This window comes from Hydra vulgaris, chromosome 12, assembly GCF_038396675.1.
Source record: "Hydra vulgaris chromosome 12, alternate assembly HydraT2T_AEP".
Classification (NCBI taxonomy): domain Eukaryota; kingdom Metazoa; phylum Cnidaria; class Hydrozoa; order Anthoathecata; family Hydridae; genus Hydra; species Hydra vulgaris.
Genome location: NC_088931.1, coordinates 76,898,368 through 76,917,532, shown reverse-complemented (window position 1 = coordinate 76,917,532; position 19,165 = coordinate 76,898,368). Strand labels below are relative to the sequence as shown.

Below are 19,165 nucleotides of genomic sequence, written 5' to 3'. Positions count from 1 at the left end.
TCAGATACCATCCACCGATGATGATTTCAACAAAGAATGGAGAAAAAAACTTATACACATTATAACTAAAGATATAGTAATTGACGAAAGCCTAAAGACCCAAATATATTGTTTATTTGTAAAAAGCATTACGAGGCTAACATGTTAATTGTCAATCCAATTAAAACTACTCTCAAGCCTGGTTCACTACCTATATTAAATCTTCCAGTTAAAAGCTTTTCATTGCAATGTCCTTCTTCATGTTTGCTTATTCCCAAAGCACGAGGATCTGCTTCTTCTATATCCCTAAAGAGATCAGTCTTTCCTTCTATACCAGATGAAGCAGTTTATAGTAAGTCTTTTAAGTTATAGTAAGTCTTTTAAGGAATTGGTTAAATGTATTAGCTTTCAAAAACTTGACTGGGATATAAATGCTAGTGAAACTTTTTTTAAATTGAGTAAGATGGATGATGTTCACACTGTTCCGAAGTACGAAATTTACATTGATGATAGCCTCTCATTTACTATTCGTATATTTTTATGGCTTCTACCAGATAATCATGAAATATATATGCAATTAAAAAGATCAATGTTTAATACAACTATTTCTAACCTTATTTCAATTTTGTTATCATGTATGGTATGCCCTGGTATTACAAATAAATCAGTTAGTTCTTATGGATATCTTATTCATGTTATACCTAAAAAGTTTGAATTATTTAATAGTTATTCTTTACCTTTAAATCAAACAGAACATATTATTACTAAGGATGAAATTTGTAAGACACGCCAATGTCTTCAGTCTCAAGAAAAAATATCTTTTCAAAAAAACAGTGATAAATTACTTATTCTAACTAAAATTAGAGCTCCAATTTCTAAAACTACACCAGAACGTGTAAAATTAACCTTACAAAATTATCGTTTAGAAAATAAATTGCTAAAAGAGAACATAAAAGAAATGCAAAAGAAATTAAGTAAATCCTCTCATCTAGTCAGTGATGACCTACACAAAGACTTGGTTTCAATCATATCAAAAACTTATAGGACAGTCACTCCATTTATGAAGCTATTTTGGAATGAGCAGCAAAAATACCTAAATACTTCAAAACATGGAACTCGTTATCACCCAATGATTATTTGCTATTGTTTAGGTCTTGTTGCAAAGTCTCCTGCAGCTTATGAGGAAACTTGTTTAAATGAAAAAACAGATTCTGGATTTGTAATTTTACCAAGTCAAAGGTATTTAAGAGACTACAAAAACTATATCTGACCACAAAGAGGATTTAACCATGAAATTGTCAATGAGTTAAGTTTAAAAGTAAAGGATTTTTCTGAGCAAAAACGGTTTATCACTCTTTTATTTGATGAAATGAAAATTCAGGAAAATTTGGTTTGGGATAAGTACTCTGGTGATCTTATTGGATTTGTTGATCTTGGTGACACAAATATTAACTATGCAACTCTTAACAAAGTTGATGAAATTGCAACACATACCCTTGTTTTTCTTGTGAGAGGTATTGTAAACCCTTTTAAATATAATTTTGCAAACTTTGCTACTACAAACATCCAAGCTATTCAATTAGTCTCCTTATTTTGGAAGCCTGTCAGTATTTTAGAGCTATCATGCAATCTTAAAGTAATAGCTACAACAAGTGATGGTGCCTCATGCAATTGCAAATTTTTTAGCATGCATTTTCTTATGACAGAAGAACAAGATATTAACACAAATGTTAAATTTATCTATCGCATCAAAAATAAACTTGATGATGATGATCGTTATAAATATTTTATAGCTGATCCTCCACATTTGATAAAGACTGCTCGAAATTGCCTTTTTCATTCTGCATCAGGTAAAGGAAGATATATGTGAATTATTGGTGTGCCATGCTAGACAAGAATAAAATGAGGATAGAAAACTAGGAAAGAATAATTTCAGAATAGAATGTTTTATGATAGAAATAAAGAAACCTTACTAGAAAAGAATTTTTACAAAAGAATATTTTTTGGCAGAAATTTTGAAAAGAAACTTGAAATACTTTCTAAAAAAGAATATTTTTTAATAAACGTAAACAACTTGGAAAGAATTTTATTTAATAAATGCGAAAAACTTGCTAGGAAAGAATTTTATTTAATAAATCTAAAAAACTTGCTACGACAGAATTTTATTTCATTAATCAAAAAAAATTCTTTCTTAAAATTTCTTTGCTAGCACATTTTTAAAATTTCTTTTCTAAAATTTCTTTGCTAGTACATTTTTCCAATTTTCTTTGCTAGAAAGAAAATGACTTTTACTTGTGCGATTTCTTTTTTTTATTTTTCTTAGAAGTTTTTATTTTTTTTTGCCAGAAAGGATATATGTATTTCTTTCTTCTTTTCTATCCTTCAATAATTCTATCCTAAAAAGTAATCATGTTTTTTTCTATCATAGCAAGAATTTTCATGTTTCTTACCTTGAAAGGCTTTCCTGAATTCTTGTCTAGAACCGGCCACCGAATTATTTTATGAAGATCTAAACTCTGGCCTTTACACTTGCTTAAATCTCTTCTTAGAACACATTAGGTTAAGCCCATTTTCCAAAAAGAATGTAAGATTAGCAGCTCAAGTACTTAATTCATCTGTTAGCACTGCTTTAAAGGCATTTGGTCCTGCTGAAGCCTCAAGAGCTGCTGAATATTGTCAGATGTTAAATGATTTTTTTGATTGTGTAAATGTGAAAAATATTACAAATTGCACTAGAAATCAAAATCGATTTTCTAAGCCATTTTATTTGATAAATAATGAAAGGCTAATATGGTTGACTGAAGTCTTTTTAAAATATTTTGAAGATTGGAAATTGTCTATAGATCAAAGACCTGGAAATTTTACTAAAGCTGATTGGGGGAATATGTTTTTTCTTTGGCAAACATATGAAGAAATCAATATTACTGTTCACTCAGTTATTGATTTAATTAAATACTTTTCAAATATGTGTCCAATATGTTTTAACTGAACGGCTATGTCAAGATTCATTAGAAAATTATTTTGACTAACAACAAGCCATTGGAAGAAGAAAGGATAACCCATCTTTACATGATATTGGGTATAATAACAATACGATAAAAAACCAATGTACTTTCAAACCAATTATAGGAACTAATAGTCTTGATAATAATCCTGAACCAAAGACCTTTACCAAAGAGAAATTACCACGCCGAAATTGGAATAAAAAATGAACTCATCAAAAGAAGGAAATTAAAAACAGCTATTTTCATAGCCACAAACCTTATTAAAGCATTATTTGTATGAAATAATTGTGTGTGTCTATATATATATACACACATTTGTCTTTAGTATTTGCAAGAAGGGTTCCCAAGTCTTGAATTCTATTTTTTAGTATTCAAGACTTGGAAACCCTTCTTGAAAATAGTGAGATGAAAAGATTAAGGTACATTGTTAACCTTTAAAATTCTCTAGGAGGCTGAAAAGTGACTCTTGAGTTGAAGTTGTGTTACAAAGAAAGAAAAGGCTAAAATAAAATTCTTAACATTATTTATTTCAAAATTATTTTAATAAAATAATTTTAATAAAATAGTTAAACCAGTTTTAATTATATAACATTTGATACTTAAAATAAAAACTTACTTAATTTCATTTGGTTTTTACTTTATTAATCATTGCATCTCTCCATCATGCTGCAATATAGTTCCTATGCAAGAACATGTTTTTAATGACATTTGTGGCTATGAAAATAACCTTTTCTAATGTCTATTTTTTATCTAAACTATTCAGTGGAGTTCAAAGTTCCTTTCTTGATTTCTTTTCTTAATGAACTTGTTCTTTTGTTCTTAGACTTGATTTTATGCAAGTTTACAAGGTCATTTGAATAGGAAAATGAGCAAACACAAACATAAAGAGTTAAAAGATGGTCTAGAAGGTTGAGAGACATTTTTTTAGATACTTTGGTAGAAGAAACATTGCCAATTTTTGAGAAGTGAGATAAAACCCCAACATCTTGAAGTAACTCTGCAATCATCTTGCTGCAGTCAATATTTTTACTTAAAATTTTTGTTGATTTTCTGAATGCTATATCTGCTTTTTTAAATAGCGACAAAGCATCAGAAGATATAGACCAAAGACCACCTCGATTTTTTAAACTAGTAAATTTTTTATTAGTATCATGATAATACTCATCAAAATAATTAGAATCATTTTCTACAATTTTTCCAGCCAACAGAATTGAGAGTGTTTCTTGACAAAATCTGGTTTGCCAACTTTTTGAATAACGTATCCTTCGATAAAAAGTACTAAATACATACCCACCCAAATATTCAATTAAATTTTTTTCTTTATCTGTAAACTTAATTGGCGTTTGAGTCCTTCCTCTGATTTGCATTTTTTCACACACTGCTGCCAGTTAAAGTTGTTTAAAACGCTTCCATTCTCAATTTCTGTAAGAAAAGCATCAACATCATTAAGAAACTTACTTATTTCAAAAAAAACGTCTGATTCTAGATTTAATATAAGAGAATCAATGGACTGTTCCTCTCCAAAGTTTGCCATTTTTTAGATTTTTGTGCACTTATTGGTAGTTTGGGCACAATAAATAAACTATTTTCAACATTAATTCAAATTTTTAATTTTTATTGTTAAAAAACAAAAGAATCTTGTGAAAACGGCCCAACTGGCTGGACTATGTGTTATTATGACTGGCATTTTTGCACACTGCATCAAAAACAAAAAAGTGCAATTATTGCAATAATAAAAAATTAAAATTAAATCATTATCAAAACAAAACAAAACTAATTATTACCAGCTTAACTTCACCAAATGCACCTTGACCTAAAACTTTTATCTCATGAAAATCTTTTATATTAATGCGAGATTTTGTAATTTCTTCTGCAGCAGCAGCATCTTCATATTAGAAAAAAAATCATTTAACAAATAATATATTTAGATTTTCAAAAAACTCTAAAATTATGGCTTCTTAAAAAGTTGAAAAAAAATACATTTAAATTCACAAAGGAAAAAGTTTATATTAAAATATGAAAAAAGTAACTAACATCGCTTCATAAAGTTTTCAAAGTTTTTCTCATTCCGGATATGAGATGATGTGCACTCATAGTACAATGATGTCACAGTATCCTACAAATGTAATAAAAAAATATTGAAATCACATTTGCATTATCACCATCAAAAGCCTTCTCAGGAAAGGTGTGTGACCACACACAAAGTATTTTGTTTTGACAACTTGGCCATGGCACTTCGCATGTTTTAAGGTAGTGTGTTTTAAAAATGCGCTAAATAAACAAATGTAAATTTAAACTTAAAATAAAAAAACTATAAATTGAAAGAGAAATGTAAACTAAATGAAAATCTTAACGAATGACAAAATTAATAAAAAATAAACAAGAAAAATAAAGCATAAAATGTTTTTATTTTAATTTAAAAGTGTTTGACTATAAAGAATTTAGAAAAAAATGAAGTTTCAAAGTTATTTAATTCAAGCTTAATTACTTTAAAATTTATTTATTTAAAAATCTAATATTTTGATATTTTCTAATGTCAACAAAGCAAATAAAACATAAAATAAAAAGTAGGATTAGAACCCATGACCAATGCTGATATGACAGTCACACTTCATAAATGTCACAATAGGGTGTTTCATTTCCGAAAAATTTTCAAAAATGATTACGTTACATGCATATTGGGGTAAATAATGTGCCAAAAAAAAGTCTGAAAAATTTTCAAAATTTTAAAACATCATCTAGAGGTCGCCATCTTGAAAAAACAGCGTTTTTTACACTTTTTTCAACTGTAAACTTGAAAAACTTAAAAAATAATTAAATTTATGTTACGTTACTGGGTGTATATATTAAAGGTTATTATATGAACATTTGGTGAAATTTTCAGAAAAATTGGTAAATGTCTAGAGGTCGCTGAATTATAAAGTTTTATTTTTTCAACATATTTTTTTGCTGAATAATTGCTTAAATGCTTTCACCTTAAATAAAATGCATAATTTATGTTTTGAGCATAATTGACCACTAAAAGTTGTTGCGTGATTAAATAGTTTGCAAAATAAACATCTGGACGTATGTATATAAATTTCATAAATTTATTTTAAAAAATTCATTCTTATTTCAATTAGCAAAATTGAAATATTAAAACAATTTTAAAACTAGTTGGAAAAGCGAATATTTTATTGTAACGATGAACCTAAGAAAAAATAATCAAGATTGATTAATTGGTTACCCTGAATCCAATAAATTATCAAGTTTCAGTCGTCTACCAACAAAAAAACATGTTTTGGGTAGATACTCTCATTTACATTTTTATTCAAAAGGCGACACTTCTGCAAGAGATATTTTTAAACTTGTTCTTGGTGAGCTTAAGGAAGTTTGGGAAAAAGCTGGAGTACCAGTTCATTCAGATAACTCTTGTCTTTCATTGCTTACCAAATTGTTTGTGGAAATAGTGAAAATAAAAAAAATTGATCACGCAAGTCGAGATGTTAAAGCTGGAAAAGAAAAAATTGTCACATTTTGTAATGAACTTGAGAAACTTTGCGACATTTCAGCAGTAAATGCATATGAACAGTTATTAGTATCACGTAGATCAAAATGGAAAGAAGATTGGGCATTTTATGAAGATCAAAAGAGTAGCAGAAAGTATCATATGACAGGTAGCATCGATCTAGGTGTTTCAAAATTTTTAGAACGTCGAGAAGATAGACTAAGCATAGATTTTCGGAGAAGTTCAACCGAAGATCAAAAATCAAGTGCCTTTGATGTCAGTGAAATAGTTGAAAGTGCTGACGAAGAAGATCAAAAAGATACAGAGTTTACTCCTTTACCACTAAAGAAAAGAAAGGTGCCTTTAACAAATTCACTAGAGATATCATCAAAGAAGCTCTCAGAAGTAACAGCATCTGTGGCTGATCGATGTTGTTTATCAGTTAGCCAACAACTTCTATTTCAATCCACTATCATCTGCAAAAGCGGAGGCAAACTTAATGAAATTTCTATGTCAGTATCAACTGTGCATCGTCAAAGACAAAATGCGCGAAAGAATATTGTTCTGTCAATTAAAGCTGACTGGGAGATAAACAAACCTAAAAAGGCCATTTTGCACTGGGATTCGAAGCTTTTTCATTTAGACATAGCTCATAATGAAGAACGTGTAGCAGTTCTTATTAGCGGATATCTTAACGGGTACTTATTTATTTATTTATACAAATCCTATGTATATTTTTTATTTTTGTATTCAAAGAAACTAACTTAAGTTTTATTTGCAGGCCGAAACTTATTGGTGTACCTTTGATTAAAGATTCAACAGGTAAAACTCAATGTGACGAGGTCGTGAAACTTGCGCAAGATTGGAACATTTTGGAAAACATTGTTGGTATATGCTTTGATACAACAGCAAGCAACACAGGTAATAAAAAAGGAGCAGCAACTTTAATTGAAATTGAGTTAAAGAGACCTCTTCTATGGCTCGCATGTCGCCATCATCATAATGAGCTATACATTAAGCATGCATTTACCGCATTAAGAGGAGGTAGCAAAAGTCCAGATGAACCTATTTTTCAACGTTTCCGAGCCGAATTTTCTAGAATTGATATTGATTACTCAAACCTGAATTTTTTTAAATGGCCTACTGATATTAAATCAGAAATATTTAATCAAGCAAGTTTAGTTCTGAAATGGGCTTACCAATGCCTCGAAGAGAAAATATTTCTGCGAGAAGATTATCTTGAGTTAATTGAATTATCTTGAGTTAATTGAACTATTATCTACCTTGGGGGGAAACTATCAATGGAAAGAATATTCAAAATTCACAAACCAGGTGCAATTCACAATGCCAGATTTATGTCACATTCCATATATATTTTAAAAATGGAACTCTTATCTAATAAATTTATTATGTCCAATAATGAGCAAATTATGATCCACCGCATGGCTAAGTTTATTAGTCTTTTTTATTCGATGCAATTTCTCCGCTCGAGTATTTCCGTATTTGCTCCAGTTGATGACTTCAAATTTTTTTTTGCAATGAACTGGTATCAAGAAGAAGATTCAGATATCGCAACCGCTGTGATTTCGTCGATTAACCGTCACCTTTGGTATTTAACAGAAGAGCTTGTTATTCTATCTTTATTTAATGAAAAATTGTCAGAATTTACCAGAACAATAATGGCAAAGAAACTTTTTTCTACCCCAAGACCAAAAACATTTTTAATTGGGAAACCAAAATTTCCGACATAAAGTTCTTCAACCGTTATTTATTTTTTAATTGGACCACGGTCGTGGCTTCTTTTTGATTTATTAGGACTAATAAACAACCAGGAATGGCTCCAGATGAATCCACAAGAGTGGAAATTCTTCCAAGATTATCGAACTGCAGACGATTTTGTTAAACAATTAGAGGTAACAAATGATTGCGCCGAAAGAGGAATAAAACTTATTGGTGATTTCCGCGAGTGTGCACAAAATGAAGAACAACGACAATTTATTTTGCAAGTTGTCGAACAACACAGAAAGCAAAATCCATCCGATTCGAAATCAAAACTAATTAATACTTTATAGTATTTTGTATGTTACTAATATCTTCTTTATTAATTATTATTCTTAGAAAAGCTGACGCCTAAAAATAGCCCAGTTAAATTTTTTTTAAGATTTAAAAAAATAACAAGTTTTTTAGCTTTATATTTTAATACGGCGACCTCTAGACATTTACCAATTTTTCTGAAAATTTCACCAAATGTTCATATAATAACCTTTAATATATACACCCAGTAACGTAACATAAATTTAATTATTTTTTAAGTTTTTCAAGTTTAAAGTTGAAAAAAGTGTAAAATACGCTGTTTTTTCAAGATGGCGACCTCTAGATGACATTTTAAAATTTTGAAAATTTTTCAGACTTTTTTTTGGCACATTATTTACCCCGTTATGCATGTAATGTAATCATTTTCGAAAATTTGTCGGAAATGAAACACCCTAATGTCACAATTAATCAACCTATGTGCTACAACAACATGAAAATATAGAAAAAATTATTAGCTTTAAACTATTAATTGAAACACTTTTAAATCAATTAAGTTCGATTTATTGAGTTTTCAGTTAAAAATTTTTTGTTTTATGTTTTTATTTACTCTGGTTTATCCTTTATTTTATCATTCTTTAGTTAGTTTCTCTTTCCAGTTTATGATTTATTTTTTAATTTTCTCTTTAAATTAGTTAGGTTTTTTTAGAACATTTTTTTTAAACACGCAAAATATCAATATATGCAAAAAACTGAGGCCAAGTTGTCAAAAAAAAGTATTGTATGCGTGGTCCTATAAGGTATGCAACTGCACACCTTTCCTGATAAGGCTTGCCATTATCATTATCTGTTCATTCAAAAGTCTAGTAATTCATGGAGATTGAATTCTACCTAATACACCTGTAGATCTGTCAAAAAATAATATCTTTTAAAAACATAGCAGTGAGTCTGAAAAGAATGTTTATAAGCCTAACCCAATCAGTAAACCATCTTCTAGGTTTTAAATCAGTAGTAGTCAACCTGGTTCCTACTGCACACCAGCAGGCGAAAGGGATTTTTTGGTGGGCAGTAGAAATTTTTTTGAGTTTAAAAAAATAATTCCTGTTTTTGTTGTTAACAATTTTTCTTAAAACAAAAATTAACATTTAAAATGGTTGCTTTTATATAATTGTAATAGTGACAAGAACAACAATATATAAATGAAAAGCACATATCTTAAAAATGTTTCAATACCGAATCATTGTTAAATAGAAAATATTTGTAATTTACAACCTCTTGTAAATACATAGTTAGATTTTTAAATAATTAACAAGTTAAATTTTATTAATATTTTCATTTTATTTATTTATTCGGGTTAATAAATTTGAGCTGTGAAATGGTTTTCATATTCGATAGTGGTTTAAAATGAACACTTCCAGAGTGGCTTACAGCTGTGTTATGTTGTTATATTTTAGACAAAAAATTGAAAACAAAATTTGTGTAATTAATATAATTTTATATATATTTTTAAAAATATTTCCCATAAATATTTTTGTTCAGGGATCTCCGAGTCTGTTGTTATGTCACTACTGTGTACATTAGGTACTTCGTTATGATGCAGCAAGTCATTATACACATTTTTCTAGTATACTAAAATATTGTATTTGTATGCCTTAATTTTCTTTAACACTACTTTACAAATTCTTTACACACAGGCAGGCAGTAAGAATATTTTCTACATCTGTCTACAGAAATCAACATATAAAACTCTCAGCTTTTTATTTAATGACTAATCTCAATAGTTAATCAACAATATTCAATTTGTTTTGCCAACATAATGCCGACCTTTAAAATTTTAAGATTTTATCACTTTTCCTAAGTCCAAGGGCTCCATTAGTATATATAACATTGCTAAATATAATCTCTGTATGGATTATAGTAGTAACAAACTATTTTTAGAATTCCAGAACTTTAGAGTCTAGAAGAACTTTGCTATAATTAGTGCCTTTTGCTAAAATTGTCCACATTAAAAAATATTAGGCAGTTGTAAAGCAGAACCTTAAACATCATCTGTGGGAAAATAATTAAAATATTCAACAATATAATTTTTTCATTATAATATTAGTTGCAGGGAGCTTAATAAAGAAATTTCTATAAAGATGGTATGCATTTGGTCAAGTTTATTTTTATTATTGTTAAAGCAAAATGCTTGTTTTGTAATGAGTGAGATTAAATACTCATAAAATGCATACAATAAACAAAACTGCTTTTTTATATGAAAAAAATTATCAAATAGTTTGTATGATTACAAAGACATCTAAAAAAAATAACATAGCTCAATGACTTAATTTCTTAAAACTTTTTGATAGATTTTGCTGATTTCAAAATAACAAATTGACATTTCATGAACTTTATAAATTATTTATATATTTTTTCTATAGCAAATGCTTATTTTAAATATATGCAAAAAGTAAAATTGCTATTATCTTTTTTTTTTTAATTTATATTAGAAAGTTAATTAATTTTAAAAAGAATAACAACAATTGTAACAATACTAGTAATATAAATAACAAAAACAACAACAACAACAACAACAACAATAACAACAACAATAAAAACAAATAAAAAAAACATCAATAATAATATAAATAATAATAATAACAAAAACAACAACAAAAAAATAACAACAATGTTTATAATAACAACATTAAAAATAAAAATGTAAATAATAATAATAATAATAATAACAATAAGAAAAAGAAGAGCAAAATTATCACATAACAAGTTATTATTACATTATTTATTGCTTTTATTATTACTATTATTGTTATTTTTATTATTATTATTGTTACTATTATTATTAATAATAATAATGCTATTATTTTTGAGAACTCACTAGTAGTCCCTCAACGTAGAGCTCATTAGTTGGCTTTAGTAGTTTTTCAGCTAAAGTTTGGTAACGTTTTTCAACTTCAGTCATTTTATTCTAGTTCAAATATTAGAGGCAAACTATTTTCATTTTTTGCCTGAAAATCTAAGCTAATGACAATTCTTGCGCAAAATAATAAAATTCAACTTTGTAAAACATTTATCAAAGGATCAAATCACTATTTTCTATAATTTGCCATACAAAAAATTGTTTCGCTTTTTTTTTTTTTTTTTTTGGACATCCGTCAATTCTATTTACTTAACGGATAAACTACGACCATTTTATGGGTTGTGGTGTGGACCACGTGATAGAACGGTAAAGGTTCTGGGAAAGGAGGAATGATCCTTCGAGCTCTTCAGATTTTTATCTACAGCTGAACTTTTGTAATTTGAACTCCTATTATTTGAAAGATTATTTTAATCGAACAAACTCCTCGGTGGGTCTATGGTAAAAAAAAAAAAATATTTAATATTTTTTACTTCTGGCTCCCATACTTAATGAACAAAAATCGAATATTTTTTTGATCACATTTGCTAACCCAAATCCAAACCATGATTACAATACTAATGCATTATTTTATTTATTTTTTATCTATTTATTTGAATTTTCATGCTATATTTTTCTATACAATGTTCTTAGATCCGAAGATATTGTTGGCGTAGCATAGGAACAGCCATTAATAGTCATTAGAACTAATCCAAAGTAGCGTCCGTTATTGAATAACATTTGCGTACCGAAATACTACTCAAGCGCTGAGTTGGCGGTGGCAGGATTTGAACTCGTATTGTACAATAGTCCAATTTTTAACTTTTCGTTTAACGCTCTTTTACTACCACTACTCTACTACAGCATACTACATTTAAAAAGAAAAAGGTTATGGGTAAATATTCTTAGTTTTAATACTACCCAGTAGGCACGGTACCATAAAAAGACGTCTTTTGAAATGTCCAAAACGTTCTAAAGACGTTAAAAACGCTCCAAAGACGTTCAAAATACTTAATATCGATTTTTGCGGCTCCGGCTCCGGCTCCACCAAAAAACAGCGGTTTCCCGACTCCACAACTCTGGCTCGGCTCAACAAGCCTGCTTTTCAGAATAAAAAACAACTCCTGAAAAATTTAAGATATTGTTTTAAGATTACATTCGAAAAAAACAAAGAATGAAGAAAAGTGCAAAAGAAATTAATATATAGGTAAAAAGGTTCATTTAGCAATCTACAAATAAAACAATAAAAGCACATAAAAATTAAACAGTTTAAAGCATAGTACATATATTTTAAATAACACTGATATCAATCATTTAGATTTTTATAGTAGATAAAAAGAATAAATCGACAACATGTTGTGGTTGCTATGCGCGTCGCTAAACTCAAATATTAGCAAAAGATAACAATTTTATTGTTTCGAGCAGGTTTTTGATGTAAAGAATGAACAAAAATTACTTGCTTCTAAAAGATCAAAAGTTTTTCTAAAAACAATAATCTTTAATTATTAAACAATAATTTAAAAAAAAAATTTTTTTGCATTTTTTTACCATCCTTATTTAGGTTTTTGAACTTCTACAATTTACTCCGACAGTGCATTTTTTGAAACCCCTTGAGGGTCTTTTATTACACGAGTTTGGCTTTATTTATTACACGATTTATTTCAAGAATTATTACAAACTATTACATTAATTACACGAGTTCAACTTTATTTATATCAAATACAGATTTAAAAACTGTTCAGCCTAAGCGCGTTTCCAGCTTTTTTTGATATTTGAGATATATGTCAACTTATAATTATTAATGTTTGAGATATATATCATGTGTGTATATATATATATATATATATATATATATATATATATATATATATATATATATATATATATATATATATATATATATATATATATATATATATATATATATATATATATATATATACATGTAGGGGAAAGGCGCCTATGATGGCATAGCGCCTATGATGGCATACCGGTCATACTTTTATAAACATTGGTTATTGCGAAAAAGTGATTAGACCAAAGTGTCTACATTAACTTTAAATTAGTTTTAGTAAAAATACGTCCCTTATGCACAAATATTGCTCTTATAACACTGATAAACAAATAAAATTTTATTGTGCATATCTGGTTAACTAGTTGGTTTTTTAAAACAAATTAAATATGCTGATTTTAAATATGTAAACCATTTTTCACCATCACTTCAAGTTGTAAAGATATTTGGGTTCAAATCTTTAGTATTTAAGGTAAAGTCCCTAATATTGTCGAAAAAAAAGTTATTCAAAAGTATGTCAACCTGGGTCTGAAAAGAAGCGCATTTTCATAGAGATTTTAAAAATGGTATTTGTTTGTAATAAAAATAAGTACTTTTTGTATTATTGCTGAGAAACATTTTGTTAAAATTTTTTTAAAAGTCTTTAGCATTTTTTCACATAATTTTTTTGTTAATAAATTTTAAGTAAAAATATTTATCTTTTCTAAAATCTCTATGAAAATACGCTTCTTTTGAGACCCAGGTTGACATACTTTTGAATAACTTTTTTTTCGACAATATTAGGGACTTTACCTTAAATACTAAAGATTTGAACCCAAATATCTTTACAACTTGACGTGATGGTGAAAAATGGTTTGCATATTTGAAATCAGCATATTTATTTTGTTTTAAAAAACCACCTAGTTAACAAGATATGCACAATAAAATTTTATTTGTTTATCAGTGTAATCATTAAAAATTCGGTTCTGGGATGTGCTGTTGTATTTTTAATCCTTTTAAATATTTAAGATTGCGAATTTATTATTAACTGTGCTGAAATGAAGTTTTCATGCATTTTGTTTTCAAGTTTTGTGCATTTAGTGGAATATTTATTTTAATTTTATCTTTTGAACAAGGCAGACACAGCTTGTTTAAATGAAAATGATGACTTTTTCCTATGATGGCATACTGATAAGTTAGGTGTGTTGCAATATTGACGAGTGGAGAAAACCTTTTTTTTTTCATAAAAGCAACATATTTATTAGTGAAGTAAAAAGGAAGTTTTACTTCAGTAAAAAATTTTTGGTTCAAAAAACGCATAAAACGCAATATCTCTTATGCGCATGCGCGAAATTCTACACTGCTGCTGTGTAGCACAAAAGGGTTATTAAGGATGATTACGTGTAATTTCTGGCATTTCTGAGGGAAGACTCTAAGGTCAAGTGAAATCATCAAGTTACCCTTGATGCTAAACAGCCCCATCCTCCTCTATGCCATCAAAGGAGCAGTAGTTGCCTATGATGGCATACTTGTGCTTTTTTTTTAAATAAAAATAACAAATAAAAATAACTAATAAAAAAATAAAACTGATGAAAACACCTAGGGTCATTATTGTTCTACATGTAACAAAGAATGCATGCATATCAAAACTTTTGTTCTTGGTCTTCAGGATACTGAATAATGAAGCTTCAAAGTTAAGTATGCCATCATAGGCGCCTTTCCCCTATATATATATATATATATATATATATATATATATATATATATATATATATATATATATATATATATATATATATATATATATATATATATATATATATATATATATATATATATATATATATATATATATATATATATATATATTCTGCTGCATATTGTACACCATTGCATCTTGCAGTAATAAATGGCAATAAAGATAAGATTCGATATCTGTTAGAACATAAAAATGACTCAAAAAAATATGACTCCTACACATAAGTACGATTTTTAAAATAAACTTTGAAGGGATAATATCTTAAACTGCTAATTAAGTATGTTTTTTGTATGTAGGGCATGTAAGTTTGGCAGATTGAACATTATAAAAGTGTTAATTGAACAAGAAGCACAAATTGAATCTAAAGACTGTGATTCTTTTACCCCACATGTATATATATATATATCATTTTTGTTTTATTTATTTCAAAATTAGTATAAAGTCTATATAAATACATTACAAATAAAGTGTACGTTAAAATAACCCATGTCCTATCATGTTTATATTGAAGGATACAAAAATAGTTATATGTTCAATGTAACCTAAACCATTGAAGAATCAGGCTTCTCTACATTAATTCAGGATAGCCACACAAAGCAGCTGGTCAAGAAACTTATGATACAAAGTCTTTATATAAATTCCAGTGTTTTGTAACACTATTTGTAAAAACATTTTCTAATTCAATGTAACTTTTGACTTGTTGAGGCAAAAGTTGTTGATTGTGTCCATGGAGATTGTAATTTATTGTTAAATTTAGTAGTTTCACATGGAAGATGTTTTATTTTTTTGTTTTTTGTTTTTTTAGGTGCCCCAAGAAGTCCCAACGGTCTTGTTACATAGCACCGCAGAAGTGCATTAATCAGGAACTTCACGCCTCCTTCCTTACCGTGACGCGAAAATTTGTCTAGAGCTCGATTCGAACCTGGATCTCCTGCTTATAAAGCAAGCGCTCTAACCACCGCGCCACGGCCGCACATAATCTTAGATAATGTTTTCGTAACACGTCTTTGGACTTTCTCTATCATCGTAATACCTTTTTTTTTTGGTGAGACCAAACCTGTACTAAAAAATCTAGATGTAGACGAATGTATGCAAGGAACAGTGTTTTTTATAAAAATAGTCTGCGACTACGAAAAGCTTTTTTGAGATGATTAAAAATTTGGTTTTGTTCAATTCCTTTATTTAGCCGTACAAATAATCAGTTCCGTGATTTATAATATATATAAAGATAGCAAGGATAAGAAGAAGACAGGTTTTTCCTATCACCAAGTCCCTTGTTTTTTCTAGACATTTATATGTCAGAAAAAGCAAATTTGTTTCAAAGAAGTTTCCCGGTTGGAAATGAGCTAGCGACTAGCGAGTAACTAACTAGCTTTATAGCAATTTTCAAGCAATTTTTTCCTATTTTATTTTTTCCTAATGTCTTTAACATCTTTAAAAATTCGATTTTTAGTGTTTAGTCTAATATAATTATGAGAATAATTGAACTTTAAACATTGCGGCATTGTAGGAATGTGTTGCTAGCTACATATCGTAGCTTTGTAGCTAGCTACAAAATATCAACAAAACTATAGCCGGTTGGTAGCTACATATCAAAAATTTTTAGACAGCAATTTTATTACGATATGACGTTAGCTATAATAGCCAGTGGGTTTTTAGCTTATTAAGCTAGCTGTCCTCGCAGCCAAATCGCTGTCTTTATCTTTACAAATATTGATAGCTTTTCGCTAACTTAAGAAAGCTAGCAACCCTTGTGGCCATATCGCTGTCTATACTGTTACGATAATAGTAAGCTATTCGCTTGCCGATTTCCCACCAGGTTATATAAAATGCAAAATAGTTTAAAAGACTCTTTCAAAATTATTTTTAATAAAAGTTAAGGAAGTAACTTAATCACAACAACATGAAGGTGACTTACGGTCATGCAATGCTATACATATTCAAATTTTAAAGTTATTCATTAAAAGAAAATTTAAAAAAAGTTGGTTTCCAATTGAGACTTAAGTTTCCAATTGAGACTTAAAGGTCAAAACTTAAGTTTTGACTTAAGTTTTGACCTTTAAGTCACTGGAAATAATAATCACAAGGCCTCGTTCAACTATCGTTTCTTTCAATGTATAACAATTTCCATCTGATTGTGTCATTGTGTGTGTTGACTTGTTAATGCGTTTAACATACATAACTCTGCATTTATCGGTGTTAAAAGACATTAGCCACTGGCTCGACCAGTCAACTGTTTTATATATGTCAGCTTAAAAAAGATGGCATCTTGCAGCGATTTAATGACTTCTATAATTTTACCATATTCGGCATAAAGTTTTATATGATGTACAATGGTGTCTGGCAAATCATTAATGAGTAAGACAAAAAGTTGTGAACCAAGAACATAGCCCTATAGCGCACTGCTAATTACAGTGACCCACTTAGATGTTAATCCGTCTAATGTTACCTCAGCGGGCATTTTGACGTCCTAAGAACGCCCATAAGACGTCTCATTTCTCGTCCATAAGCATTAAGTCCTAAGTTGGTCGTCCTAAGTTGGTCTATAATGAAAGACTTGGGGACGTCTATTCCAGACGTCCTAAAGACGTCTTTTTAAGACGTCCTTGAGACGTTTTTTGCAGACGTCCTAGAGACACTTTTTCAGCCGTCTTATGGACGTCTCTGGCTGGTCTCATGAGAAAGACTTAAGGACGTTTTATTCAGACGTCCTAAACACGTCCTAATTTTACCAAGACATTCTTTTCAAAGTTATATAAAAATGCAATGATTTACAATACACACATTTGACACAATACAATACACACATTTTACACAATTTACATTTACACAATTTTACACAATTTACAATTTACAATTTACAATTTACACAATTTACAATTTACAATACACAATTTACAATTTACAATTTACAATTTACACAATTACACAATTACACAATTACACAATTACAATTTACAATACACAATTTACAATTTACATTTACACATTTTACACAATTTACACAAATACACATTTTACGCAATACAATACACACAGATTTGATTTAATCTAGGCAAGGGAAGGTATAAATAGAAATCAAAGTAAATAAAGTGTAACTTGATATATTTAAAATAAATTATTAACTTTACAAAAAGTAAGAACAATTTTTCAAACAAAGTTACACTTTCCAAATTAAAAACTAATATACTTTGTAGAATATAATCGATAGTATATTATAAATAAAAGAAAATTACTAAAAAATAAAAAAATAAATAAAAAATACAACAGTAGATTACGGTTGATTAAGCCATTATGGATTGATATCGATATTTATAGATGTTCTCTTTAATTGGTCAGAAGAATACCTAATTACTCTCCCAGTAAGTTGCATAGGATCCATTTTTGTTAAGCTTTTATTTGAAAGCAGCATCTAATAAAACTTTTAAGCAGCATCTGATAAAAATAAAGACACATAGTTCAATAAGATCATAAAATAAAATATACTTAAATACATGTCATGTTCCATAGCCAAAGAATTCGAATTTTTTTTATTAAAACATCGTTTTCAATTTTAAAAGTAAATCAAACACATTAATAAGCCAATGAGAATACCAGTGATAGCGATACATAGACTTGTCAACTCTTTAAACTTTTTTTTCTTCTTTAGCCCATTCATGCTGTATTCTGACAAAATAGTGTCTTTTGTCAGCCTACATATATAAAAAAGGTGATAAATGTCATGCTGTCAAACATAAATGTTAAAATTCAAACTTAAGCTAATTACTTACAAGAGCAAAATATTTTTAAGTGTATCAACTGGATTTTTACTGCCAATTAATGATAACTGTTTTACCTAAAAAGAAACTATGCGAAAGAATCATTGAAAATGTTCACGATAGTTTAAAAAAAAAATTGTAATAATATATAACATGTAAACTATAAAGATAAAACTCATGTATACAAAAGTTATGTATTGGATATCTCTATTTGCAATTTTTCTTTTCAAAACATTAAGTTCATCTGAACTTTTACGTTAAGTAAAACTTTCTTTTTGGTCATTAGAGAATTGTGCAGTTCTATCTACTAAAATGTTTTTCAATTCAGCAAATTAGAACATAACTTTTCTCTGAAACTCTGAAAAGTAAAATATATAAGTGAAGTCATATAAACAGTATATAAAGTAGTAAATAGTACTTTCTATATATGGTTGCAAAGAGGTAGATTTAAACTTAATAATGCAAAAAATCCCAAGTTTTAT

General features: G+C 28.4%; 1 protein-coding gene and 1 long non-coding RNA gene across 3 annotated transcripts in view; both read right to left on the bottom strand.

The window, feature by feature from the left end:
• Positions 1-11,677, bottom strand: part of LOC100212937 (rho-associated protein kinase 2) — a 108,811-nt gene extending 97,134 nt beyond the window's left edge. For both annotated transcript variants that reach the window (XM_065814509.1, XM_065814510.1), the window contains exons 1-3: positions 11,378-11,677; positions 5,019-5,100; positions 4,769-4,869 (exon numbers count right to left, since the gene is read on the bottom strand). In XM_065814509.1, the coding sequence (XP_065670581.1) occupies positions 4,769-4,869; positions 5,019-5,100; positions 11,378-11,461 (267 nt within the window). In that variant the 5' untranslated portion in view covers positions 11,462-11,677. The remainder of the gene's footprint in view (positions 1-4,768; positions 4,870-5,018; positions 5,101-11,377) is intronic.
• A 7,006-nt stretch (positions 11,678-18,683) lies between these two features.
• On the bottom strand, positions 18,684-18,945 carry LOC136088515 (uncharacterized). Its single transcript, XR_010642228.1, has 2 exons — positions 18,869-18,945; positions 18,684-18,760 (listed from the first exon to the last, which is right to left on the bottom strand). It is a non-coding gene; the product is annotated as an uncharacterized LOC136088515 (long non-coding RNA).
• Positions 18,946-19,165: the final 220 nt, after the last annotated feature.